Raw genomic sequence first — 12,374 nt, 5'->3', positions numbered from 1 at the left:
CACCTTTTGAGTGTTTGGGAGTTCCTGGTTTTGGTGGGTTCTTGGGAAACTCACATTAATGAAATCCTGGACAAACTGACGCAGAGAACTAATAAATACTTTTGTCTGGAAATTTCATTGGTCAATGATTTTAGAGCCAGAAAAACTAACTGCGAATCTTCTAGGTCCCTTTCCTTAGAGCAAAAAAACAGCAAGACTGGGCCTCCCTGGGCTAGATTACAAGGTACTTTCCGAAACCAGGAGCAGAGCAGGTTCATCAAGTTGTTCTTCAGGTCTAGGAGGCTACTTATGGTCTTTACTGATGCCACTCAGGGTCTTTTTTTTTTTTTGCAGGAACTTTGTGGTTGTGGGATTCCATCTCAGGCCATACCGGGGGTCAGATGGACATTTTACTCCCTGAGGGGCAGGGGGCAGAGATGCCCCTCCTCACCCACTCACAGGACAGTAATGGTGGTGGTCCTGCCAGCTCCCACTTGCTTTAGCTCCCTGAAGGCCCAGCACAGAATGCCCTCAGACCTAGTACCTAACTGATGGGGGTAGCCACAATGCTTCTATCTGCGCCTAGCTCAGTGGGCCAAGCAGGACCACATGGATGAGGATGGGTCCTTGGGGCTTGTTCCAACTAGCTGGGAGACATGGGAAACAAGCTAATACTGGTACTCAATACAAGGACCCCCAGCCATTCAGGGTGCTTTTAAGTGGCATATACTGGGTGGCTTACAGAAATTTCTCAGTTCTAAAGGCTGCAAGTCTAAGATCAGGGTACCGGCAGGGTTCAGCTCTGGTGAGGGTCCCTTTCTTGTAGCCTCACGTGGCATGGAGACCAGGGGGAAAGCAAGCTAATTCCGAGGGCCTGACCATTATGACCTCATTTAATCTAAGTCACCCCACCGAAGTCCTCACTTCCTAATATCATTATATTAGGGAGGGTTCCAACATATATTATTTTGAGGGGACATACTCAATCCATTAACACATGCCCCAGACATGAGGTAATAGGCAGTTCAGGATGTCCTGAACTTGCAATCTGGTAGCACTGGCTCAAGACCAGGCAAGTGGAAGCCTTGGACACAAGTGACCAGAAATTCCAAATGGTGGGCTAAAAGCCCACAGGACTCCAATGCAGCCACCAAAACCTGGACTAAAGGGAGAACTGAGGAATTCAGACCAGCTAGTGGTACAAAACCAGACCAGGTCATTGCCACCCTCTTACCACTGAATCTCTGCAACTGAGGGCTTGGGCAAACTGTTCTCAATAGCTATCTATGCCTATTATATGTAGTTTACCCTCAACAGTTAAGTGTGAAATGCCCAGGAAGCTGAGGCACACAGGCTCAATGACTCATCAAATCAAACAGCTGGGAAGCAGCAGAATCCAGTCTTCACTCTTAGAACTATTTTCTCAAAAAAGGATTTTGTGATCCTCAGTCTTCTCCTACCCCATCACTTCAGGGAAAAGAACAGGAACCACTGGGGTATGTTTGACTCCCACCAGATACAGTCTCAGAACAATCCTGTGAGGCGGGCACCCATCTGATGCTCAGAAAGGCTGATTCAAACCCAAGCCATCTGATTCCTAAGCAGACACCCATCAAGACAATGGGGCCAAGACACCACCTCAGGAAACCTGATTTGAGTTGTTAGGGGATTTTACCTGTAGCCACCCCACCTCAAGATTTCATGTCATAGGCATACCTGATTTTATTGCACTTCATAGACATGTTTTACAAATGGAAGGCAAAGCCTTCCACCAGCAAAAAAAATGAGTTGCTTCATTGCAAGACTTGCTCTATTACTGTTGTGGTCTGGAACTGAACCCACAGTACCTGAGGTATACCTGTATACATACCCAAACCGACCAAACTTTCTACTTGAGGTCTCTGTCTTTTTGGCAGTCTAGGCCCACCCCCTATTTTCTCAAGAGTCTCCCTTCCAATCTTACTCAATTTTCAATTTACAAACTGGGTAGAATAAGGAAAAAGCATTATCGGTATCGATTGTTTTCAGGTTTCATCTTTTTAATCTGCTCCATGAAGAACATCCTAAACACTACGAGACACAACAGAATAGTTTTTCTTCCAGTATTAAAAAAAATGGACATTCACAAATATTTTTAAGAAACTTCTATATAATCAGTGTGGTGATCCGCAGTAAAAAACATCTCTAAATAATCACGTTGATTTCTTGTAGTTACATTTGGAAATTGCTTCCTAACCATGATAAACATTGTATATGGGTTTTTAATGCCCCTAGATACACATGATTTCTGAAAATAAAAATCAGTCTGGCCATTTTTTGCCAGAACCAATCCTGAGAGCCCAAACTAAAAAACTGGTCAAAGGAAATACCCAAACTCTATAAATGTTCCAGAATTTGTCTTTAAATGGGAGAAAAGAAAACTTTTAAAAACATACGGAGCTTTCTAAAAGGTCTTTTAACAAGCTACCTTGGGAGCTCAATTCAAAAATAGAAGTCAATATACTAAAACAGATGTTTCAGTGCAGCTCCAAAAATCTTTATAAATACAGCCATTTGGAAGGACGATCCTGGATCAGAAGTCTTATTCCTTGTGTATCTGAGAACAATAAGAACAAGGAGAATTGTGATGTAGGGAAGAAACACGTTCACCTCCGGGAATAACCTCAGTAAGGTTACAGCCCCTTATCTCCTCCATGGCCAGAAAATTACAGGGGAGACAGGTTTTCAGACCCCTCCCTCCACCCTCCAGGCCAACTAGCCCTGACCCAGCACCTGAAAGCAAGAGGCCTAGGAATGGTGTCAGGTGGGCCAGGTGAGGTATGTGCAGGGCAAGGGGAAGGTGAGAGGAATATAACAGGGCTGATAAATAGAGGTGTGTTCAGTGACAATATACAAGCCTCACCTACATTAGGTGTGCATGCCTCATCTCAGTTGTCATAATTGTCTCTGTAATTTCCTCCTGAGTAGCGGTCATAGCCACCCTGGCTTCTGGGAAAAAACACAGTAATTACTGGAATGCTATCAGATACCCCGACATTAAAACCCATATACTTAAGTATCATATCAAATTTATATACATGAGCATAAATGAGCAAAACAATATATTAAGCATGGCTATCACGTAGAAATCACAATTACATGGTATATAAATTACATATAGCAAATTAATCATTAAATGTTAATGCAATAGACACGACCAACAATACAATAAACATTTACTGTATACTGCAATTATACAGTCTTTCAATTTATTAACACATTACACGTAACTTAAAACATGGTTTCATACTTGTACGGTTTTGTTCAAATTTGTAAAAGCAAACACTGGTAACACCATGGTAAAATATTTATGAACATCCAGGCAGCCCAGCTCTTAAGAAGAAAAGCAAGACTGCCAGAGTACCCTGACCCCCTGGATACACACCTGCCGCCATAGTCTCTGGACCTTCCATATCCGTATCCATATCCTCCAGGCCGATTGTCATACCTGCCACTCCCATAGCCCTGGTCCCCTCCACCTACAGCAGATAAGAAATATTTCAATTGTCCAGACAGGCTGCTAACAGATGGCTCTCCTTCACACCACATCACGACCACATTTACCACTGTACTTACCTCTAGAATAGCTGCGGCCACGCCCATGGGACCCAAAGGCACCCCCTCTGGTTCCCCGGGCCGATTTGCCTGCGTGGTCCACACGGATCTGGCGACCATCCAGAGACTAGGTGTGGGGAAACACAAAGAGGATGTAGTGGTGAGGGAGGAGTGGGTAGGGCAAGTGAGCAAAAGAGCCCAGAAACTCTTGCTGGGCACCATGTTCTGGTTGCCACGTTCCAGAACAAGCTCCTTTGATCAAAATGGCCTTATTAGCTCTAGAATCCCACAAAATGACCTGAATCCACCGTGTTCCCCTACTACTACTTACATCTTCACTGAACTCAGGTGAGTTCTCCTCCCCACTCCTCTAAGCTGCCCAACTATTAGGGATAGATAGACACCTCTCTTTGTTTGAGGCTTCGGAGTCCATCCCAGAAGACTCACGAGGTCCTCTCCGGGCCAGGCCCACAGGTCTGCAGACTCTACTACCTAAGCCCAGGGCAGGTCAACCATCCACTGGTGGCTTCTCGGCCTCAGGCAGGACCAGTCGTCGCCTCCCAGGCAGCCTGGCTGTCTGCCGCTGCCCTCCACCCCCTAGAACAGAAGGCAGTCAAGCTCCTGTGAGTGGGCACTGTGGGGGGTTTGGTGGCCGCGCTGCCTCTAGCACATACAGAGGAAAAATCAGAAAGAATAGTGCAAGTGGTAGATGGGGGCAGTACCCCTATGCAGGTAGATGGCCTCACCTCTCCATTCATGGCTCTCATGGCATCTGAAGCATGTTCTGGATTGGTGAAGGTTATGAAGCCAAAGCCCCGGGATCGCTGAGTCTCCCGGTCCTTGACAACGACCACTAGGGAAGGGAGAGAGAAAATGGTTAAGAGGAAAAATAAGTGACAAAAAGTGTAAAGCAGAGAATGAACCCCTTTCACCAATCCTCACTTGAAAGTTATCAGATTTTTCCAAAGCTTAAACCTACATACCTTATGCCTAGGGACAAGGCAAGTTAAAAGGTACATGAAGGACTGGGGCCTGACTTATCTCTCAAAGTTTGTTGAAATGCAAGGGCCGCGACTTCCTCTCACCCCTCCCCCCACCACGGGTCTGACGTCTCACCCTCGGAAATAGGGCCGAAGCTACTGAAATGATCTTCCAGAGCCTGCTCATCAGTGTTGAAGTTGAGCCCTCCAACGAAGAGCTTCCCTTCTTCAGAAGACATGGCAGTAAATTAAAGTCCTGTGGGGAGAATATAGAGAAGCGTGGGACAAAGAGATTGGAGCAGTGAGAAAGGTTAGAGGAAAGAGAGAATAGAAAATAGACAAGAAAAACAAAGTAAGGAGTAACTAAGGGATGACCGAGAAGGCAGGCCCAAAAGATAGAAATCGGCTGGGCCAGCTCAGCGAGGTAGCCATTTGGGGGCCGCCTTAGCGCATGCCCACAACATCCTCTGCCACCACGCCCGTCATTTTGTGCCGCCGCGCAGGCCCAAAACACCCTTGCGTTCCCTCTGTGCCCGCAGAACAAGATGGCGGCGGTCACGTGGGAAACGGGAGGCCGCAGGTCTCGGCCACAGCATGGTCACAACCGCCACCAATGCTACCAGCCCCTCTCGGCACTGCTCACACTTGGATATACGCGCTAGCCTCCCACCAACCCCAAAATTTGACCTCCGAGGACGGGACCCGCCCGTCCCTGAGAAGCCCAAGCCTACGTGTCCGCACCGCTCCTCTCCGCACTCTCGCGCCTCGCTCTAGGCCGGCGGGGCGCACAGCAGTGAGGCGAGAAGGGGCCGCTCAAGACAGACGTCGCTTACCTGGAAATTAAGTAAAAGGACTGAAGGCACAACTACCACCAAGGAGCAGAGAAACTGAGAAGGGTGCCGCGCGGGAAGACGGTTAATAAAGCATACGTATCGTATACGTCACTGAACGTCCCCCGCGCGGGCCGGCTTGCGTGCGCGCTCATTGGTGGGAATGGCCGAGCAAAACGAGTGAAGCGCTCAGCGCGCTTCCGGAAATGGGGCGAGCTTAGTATGGCCGGTGCGTTCTGACGTCAGAGGGACTATTTTCTCTTCTCTATGTCTATTTTCTGTTTTCTCCTTCCACTGGCCCCAGCTGTTCTCATCTTTTATGTTCATGAACGTTTTCGCTCTCACACCCCTTTCCGTCTTTGTCCTCACTTCCTTGACGTCATTTCCTCCGTTGGTTCCGACGTCTTTCTCACCATCTCAGTCAGGTTCCTCTAGTGCCGGGAAGACAGAATTACCGTCCTCTGATAACCTTCACCTTCGAGTCCTCTAACCTCATATCCCTTTAGGACCCTGTTTTACCCCCCCAGGGGTCCGATGTTTATCCCCCGCAGTCCCTGATGTCATCACCCTTCACAGTCCTTAACATCAGATCTGCGTTTTCTCAGGGTCTGATCTTGACCCCTACTGTTTTCTCTGTGCTGAATATCTAACCGCCTGTCATGGGACCCTTTTCCCTAGCACTATTCTTTCATATTTCTGACTTCAGCCCTCATCCTTACCTGACAACCTCCCGAAGCCAGTCTTTTGATTTCTCTGCCAGTAGACTGCCTGAGGTGCCTTCTACAAAATAGGATGCTCTAATCTTCAGAGGAAGTAAATCCCAATCCACACAATGATTTTTGCTGTCACTCAGAGTTGCTGAGCCCTTGATCCACAAAAAGGACTTTCATAATACACAATGCACTTATCCAAAGCGAGGTGTGTCTGAGCCCACTACCCACAATTTGGTCTTGCCCAGCCTTCATTCAGAGTGTCTGAGCTACCTTTGCAAAGAATGGATTTAACCAACTTCATTTCTGAGCTCCCCATACAGAAAAAGTGGGTTAGTTTGCCCTCAGAGAGTCTAAGTTTCTTATCCACAGAATGGACTTGTTCAGCCTTATAAGGGTCAGCCACCCCCCAAACACAGACTAGCTTTGTTAACTTTCTGAGTACAGTATAGTATGCATAAAGAACTTGTCTGGCTTTTGCCGTATTCAGACCTCCTATGCTCCAGATGGAAGTGAACAGATTTCATTGTCCACATACACACTGGTCTTAGCTAGCCCTCACAGAATCTGAGTCCCATGCAAAAAAAGAGGTAGTTGTTTGACTCTCAAAGTGTCTGACCTCTGATCATATTCCACAGTTCGTAACACATTGTCATTGTTGTTCCATGCAAAGCCCCTCATTTTGTTTATTCTCTTTTATTCCTGCACCCAACTATAATTCCCTTTCTCCCACAGTTAACCATTTTATTGGATTTAATGGGTACCTTTTTGTGTGATTTCATATAAAAATCTACATTTTTGTCTATGCTTTTAATTGAAGTAAATGGTAGTGTCATTCTATTTTTTAGTTTTTTACCCCCCTCCATCAGCATTATGTTTTTAAGATTCATCTGTGTTGTTATGGGTACATCTAATCTGTCTGTTGCTTCTAATGGTTGCCATAAACTCCAATGTGTACATCCACTGCATCGTTTTACACCTAGGTGCTCTCAACAAGGGACACTGGGCTTCCTCCAACACCCCATTTCAATAAATGCCTTGTAAATGCTCCCTTATGGGCCAGTGTGAAAATTTCTTTAGGATGTATACTCCGAGAAGAATTGCTGGGTCATAGGGGATGTACATACTTAATTTCTGTAAGCAGTGCCAGATTGTTTTCTGCAGTGGGTGGAGCAATGTGCCTACATGCCCCTTTCTCTGCCAACACTTAGCATTATCCAGCTTTCTAAAAATTTCCAGTCTAACCGGGGCAGTCATATTTCATTAGTTCTTTAATTTGTATTTTAAATGATTGATGATGATTTTGAGTACTTTTCATGTGCGTGTTCAATTTTGGGTTTTCTCATGTAAATTGCTTGTTCATATCTCTATTCTTACTAGGCCAATTCCCATATTCCTCTTCTTGTTGATTTTCAGGGCTCCCTTACATAGTCTAATTATGAATCTCTTGGATGTTGCAAATTGCAGATACCCTCTCCTAGTCTGACATTTGTGTAATTTATTGTAATTAATATTCATAGTTGAATAAAGATCCTTAATTTTGATATTATCATTTTCCCACTTATAGTCTGTACTTTTAAAGAAATCCCTCTCTTTCTCCAGTTCACAAAGGTGTATATATTCTTCTGTTAACTTTATAGTTTTGCTCTCATATATAGGTCTTTAATCTATCTAGAGTCCACCCTTGTATGTAGTGTGAGATATGGATCCGGTTTTATTTTTCTCCATATCTTGAGCCAGATGCCCCATCACTATCTACTAAGCAATCCTTTTGCTTTTGTGTATGTGGTACCACTTCTATCATATATTAACTTCCACGAATATAAGGCTTTCTCTGCTAACCCTTTTTTTCTGTTCCATTGGTCTACTTAGGTCAATATCAAGTTTTGTTTCCTTTAGTTACTAAGTAAGGCCTTTAGTATGTCTTAATATCTAGTAGGGCAAGTTCCTATCATAACTTCTTTTTGAAGGTTATTTTAGGTATCCATAATCCTTTACTATTCTGAATTCAAATGTAAATTTATTGCAAGTGGAAAAAATAAATGGAAATTTTGTTGCGATTGCATCTATTAATTTATAGATGTAGGCAGAAATAACATCTTAATGATATTACCTGTGGAAGTTTTAATACATGTTCACAAACTCTTTGATACTGTTCCCTTCAAGTATTGGGGTCTAACTCTCTTGCCCTTGAGTGTGGGCTGGACTTAGTGATTCACTAGTAATGCACAGAATGAACATGTCACTTGCAAGACTAGGTCATAAAAGGCACTTCAGCTTCCTGTTCTCTCTCATACAGATTGCTCCCTCTGTGGGATGATAGCTGGTATGTCACGAGCAGCCCTATGAAGGAACTGAGGCCTCCTTTCAATAGCAATGTGAGTAGGCCTTCTTGGAAGTAGAGTCAAGCCTTCAAATAACTGCAGCCTCCATTCACATCCCGACTACAACTTCATGAGAGACTCTGAGCCAGAACCATCCAGCTAAGTCACTTCTGGGATTCTGATCCTTGAAACTCTGTGAGATAATAAATGTTTATTGTTTTAAGCCAACACGTTTTGGGGTAATTTGTTACCAATACATAATACATCACCAAAATCTTCCCAGCAAAGAGAATGGAATGTCTTTCCTTTTATTCAGATAATCTATTTGTTATTAGAGTTTTGTTTTTGTTTTTTCCTATAAAGGTCTTTTGTTTTGGTTTAATTATTTTCTAGATACTTTATTATCTTGTTTGTTATTGCTGGTGTAGAGAAACACTTTTGATTTTTATAGGCTGATCTAGAAAATGCCTGCTCTCAACAGTTCTAACAGTTTTTCTGGTCATTCTCTTGGTTCTTTAAGGTAGTCAGTCATACAATTTGCAAATGGGTTTTATCAGTTCCTTCCTAACTTACACCTCGTTTCTCTTCTTTCTTTGCAGCATTGGTCAGTTGTGTATAAATAGTAATATTGAGAGTGAACATCCTTGCCTTGTTCCTGGTCTTAAAGGAAAAATGCATTTAAAACTATTAGGTGTTTTTGCTGTAAGTTTTTGACACATAACCTTTATCAAGTTAAGGAAGTTCTCTTATTTTGTTGCTAAGAGTTATTTTTTTAAAATATCAAAAACAGGTATTGAACCTTATCAAATATTTTTTTCTGCTTTGAGATCATAGTATTTCCTTCTTTATTAATGTGGTAATTCACTCATTAATTTTCTAATTTTGATCATGTTTGCACATTTCTAGGATAAACCCTCCTTGTGATTGAAAAAATACACATTGAATTCAGGTAGCTAATATTTTGAGAATTTTTGCATCTGTATTCATAAGTGAAGTGGGTCTATAGCTTTATTGTCTTGTATCTTTCTTGTCTGGTTTTAGAATCAAGACTATACTAGCCTCAAAAAATGACCTGGGCAGCTTTTGCTCTTTTCCTATTTTCTGGAACAATTTGTATATTTGGGAATTAACAGTTCGTTGAAGGTTTGATAGAACAACATCTGCAAAACCATTTGGGTCTGGGCCTGAAGCTTTTTGTTACAGTAAGATGGGGTGTCTTTGCATATCATTTCAATTTTTATTAAAACTTTTTATATTCAATTTTTTTATCTTTTTGTATCAATTTGAGCACACATTAATTTTTCCAGAAACTTATGCTTTTCGTGTAGGTTTTCAAATTTATTAGCTTACAATATTTAGCCTCTTTTTGTGTCTATAATTTACCCTTTTTTCGTTCTGTATTTTGCATTCTTTTAAAGCAATCTTGGCAGAGGCCTATCATTAATATTTTCAAAGAACCAGCTTTTCATTGTTATTCTTTATCATTACTTCTCTAATTCTCTATTGCACTTTTTCCTTCCTTAGATTATTCCCTCCATGGCTCATGGGTTTGTTCTTCTGCATTTTCCAACTTCTTGAGTTGAATGCTTAGAGCTTTATTTTTCAGCCTTTCTTCTTTCCTAATAAATGTATTTACATCTATACATTTTCTTCTATTAACTGATTTTGCTATGTCCCACAAATTTTGCATATAGTGTTATTACTTAGTTCTAAACATTGCTGAAGTTCCTTAATGATTTCTTCTTTTATCCAAGGGTTATTTAATAATTGGTTCCCCAAAATGGGGGCTTTTTAAAGCTTTTTGTTATTAACTGCTAATTTTATTGCATTATGGTCAGAGAACCTGCTTAATATTGATACTTTTGAATTCTTCAAGGCTTTCTTTGTGCCCTAATATGGTCTTACTTTCGTAACTGTTAAGTGTAAGCATAAAAAGAATCTCTATTTGTTAAGTGGAGAGTTATATAGGAATGTGTGATATATGAGTTTATGATTATGTGTCAAGCTTAAAAATGTATTGTTCAGGGCTCCTTAGGAGTTATATGTGTTTATGGCAGACATATTTCCCTGTCAGTGAGCATATGACCTTCTTTGTCTTTTGTGATCTCACTTGTTGTTAGCTATTAGGATGGCTATCCCAGATTTCTTTGAGTTTTTATTAGTCTGCTACATCCTTTCTTCATCCTTTCATTTTCAACATTTCTAAATCTTTGTATATGTGTGTACACTGTTGGACCTTTTAAAAAATACAATAAAGGTCTCTGTGTTCTACTTTTGTAATTATTATTAAAACTTCTGATATCTCATATTCTCCATTTACAGTATTTTTCTGTTTTTTCCCTACCATCATGCTCATACCTAGTACTTTCTTTGGGTCTTTTTTATATTTCTTATTCCTGTTTTATCTTCTAATATGATCTCTTATTGTACTTATTTAAAATTCTTCATTTGTTCCCAATACTTCTGCTTCAGATATTATATGTCACCCAGTGTGGTAGCCAGCCTCCAATACAGCCTGTAATGATCCCAGCCTCAGGTTATTCACATCCTGTGTTGTTCCCTCCCGTGTTGTACTAAGATTGGTCTGTGTGACCAAGAAAATACAGCAGTGATGGAATGTCATTTCTGAGGTTAAGTTATAATAGACACTGTGGTTCTGTCTTGGTCATGGTCTCTCACCTGCTTGTTGGGAACACATGTTGTGAGGATCCCTATGGTGAGGCTCAGGTGGTAAAAAACTAAAGTCTCCTGCCAACAGCCTCACAAGTGGGCCTTGTTCAAAGCGGGTCCTTCAGTCAAGTCACGCCTTCGGCTGACTGCAGTACTGGCTGACAACTTGACTGAAACCTTAGAAGAGACCCTGAGTCAAAACCACCCAGCTAAGCTGGACTTATCATGGTGATCACTTCATTAGGTACATAAATGTTGAACAACTATGGTATACCCCTGAAACTAATATAGAGGGTGCCAAAAAAATGTATATATATTTTAAGGAAAAATGTATTAAAATTGTAATATAATGAATGATGCTAGTGTTCATTTGATTAATGCCATCTTTTGAGCAAACATCATATGACACATTGCTTCTGAACTTCAATTCAACTTTGAAAAGTAATACATAGATAACATCTCTTAAAATGTGTAAATTTTTGGCACCCCACAGTAATATTGTATGTTAGCTATATTTTTAAATAAAACTCTTTAAAAAAAACACCAAAACACCCGGCTAAGCTGCTCCCACATTCCTGACCCTCAGAAATTGAGAAAATTAAGATTTGTTTTATGCTGCTAAGTCTGGGGGTAATTTTTAATATGGTAATAGATAACTAATACATCCAATTTATTTTTCTCTGGAGGTAGTTATGCTGCCCCGGTGTCTAGTTATTTTGATGCTGTGCTCATATTCCCAACATGAGCAGCCGTTATGGCTGGTAAAATGTATTGAGGGAAGGCTGAAGGCCACTTTACTGCTCAATCACCTGGACTTCAAGGGGTATGGAGATGTGTGGGGAGATGAACCAGAGGGTTGACAGGCCCAGGCACCACAAAAGCAGAGCTCTCACTCCCATCTGCTAGCACAGCACCTAACAATTCCTCTGGCAGGGGTCTCATCTTTAAACCCTCAGAGGAATCCACCTCCCTAGGTGTCACCACCAGCCCTGGTGTCTGGAGGGAGAGGTAGAGGAGTGACTGCCTCTGGGTACACGTTTCCTCCCCTCAGCAGGGTGCTTGGTGCCCTGACACTAGCCCCCAAGACACCTGTCCCAGTGGTTGGGATGATTTCTGCAGCGATGGGACAGACAAGGGTCTTCCCGGGGCAACATAGGGGAGAGGTAGGATCCAGAACTTAAATCGCTAAGCCAGGGGTCGGCAAACTTTTGAGACAGAAGAGCCAATCCCGTCCCTCAAAGTTTTGCGAGACCTACAAAACAAATGAAATCACCATTATGTGAATAA

The 12,374-nt window shown here is 42.2% G+C and overlaps 1 protein-coding gene across 3 annotated transcripts; it reads right to left on the bottom strand.

Moving 5' to 3' along the window:
• Positions 1-1,993: 1,993 nt before the first annotated feature.
• Positions 1,994-5,496, bottom strand: RBM3 (RNA binding motif protein 3). 3 transcript variants are annotated; one of them, XM_019629600.1, is made up of 7 exons: positions 5,387-5,496; positions 4,690-4,809; positions 4,320-4,426; positions 3,595-3,700; positions 3,404-3,497; positions 2,882-2,967; positions 1,994-2,575 (listed from the first exon to the last, which is right to left on the bottom strand). In XM_019629600.1, exons 2-6 carry the CDS (start codon positions 4,790-4,792, stop codon positions 2,907-2,909), a joined length of 471 nt encoding a protein of 156 aa, XP_019485145.1. In that variant the 5' UTR covers positions 4,793-4,809; positions 5,387-5,496; the 3' UTR covers positions 1,994-2,575; positions 2,882-2,906. The 3 variants fall into 3 exon arrangements, with proteins under 3 accessions (XP_019485145.1, XP_019485147.1, XP_019485148.1); XM_019629602.1 differs by having other exon boundaries at positions 2,886-2,967; XM_019629603.1 differs by having other exon boundaries at positions 2,882-2,964.
• Positions 5,497-12,374: the final 6,878 nt, after the last annotated feature.

The sequence above is a fragment of the Hipposideros armiger genome, unplaced genomic scaffold (assembly GCF_001890085.2).
Source record: "Hipposideros armiger isolate ML-2016 unplaced genomic scaffold, ASM189008v1 scaffold_862, whole genome shotgun sequence".
In the NCBI taxonomy this organism is placed as follows: domain Eukaryota; kingdom Metazoa; phylum Chordata; class Mammalia; order Chiroptera; family Hipposideridae; genus Hipposideros; species Hipposideros armiger.
The sequence above is the reverse complement of the archived record's forward strand: the minus strand, read 5'-3'. Positions and strand labels throughout refer to the sequence as shown.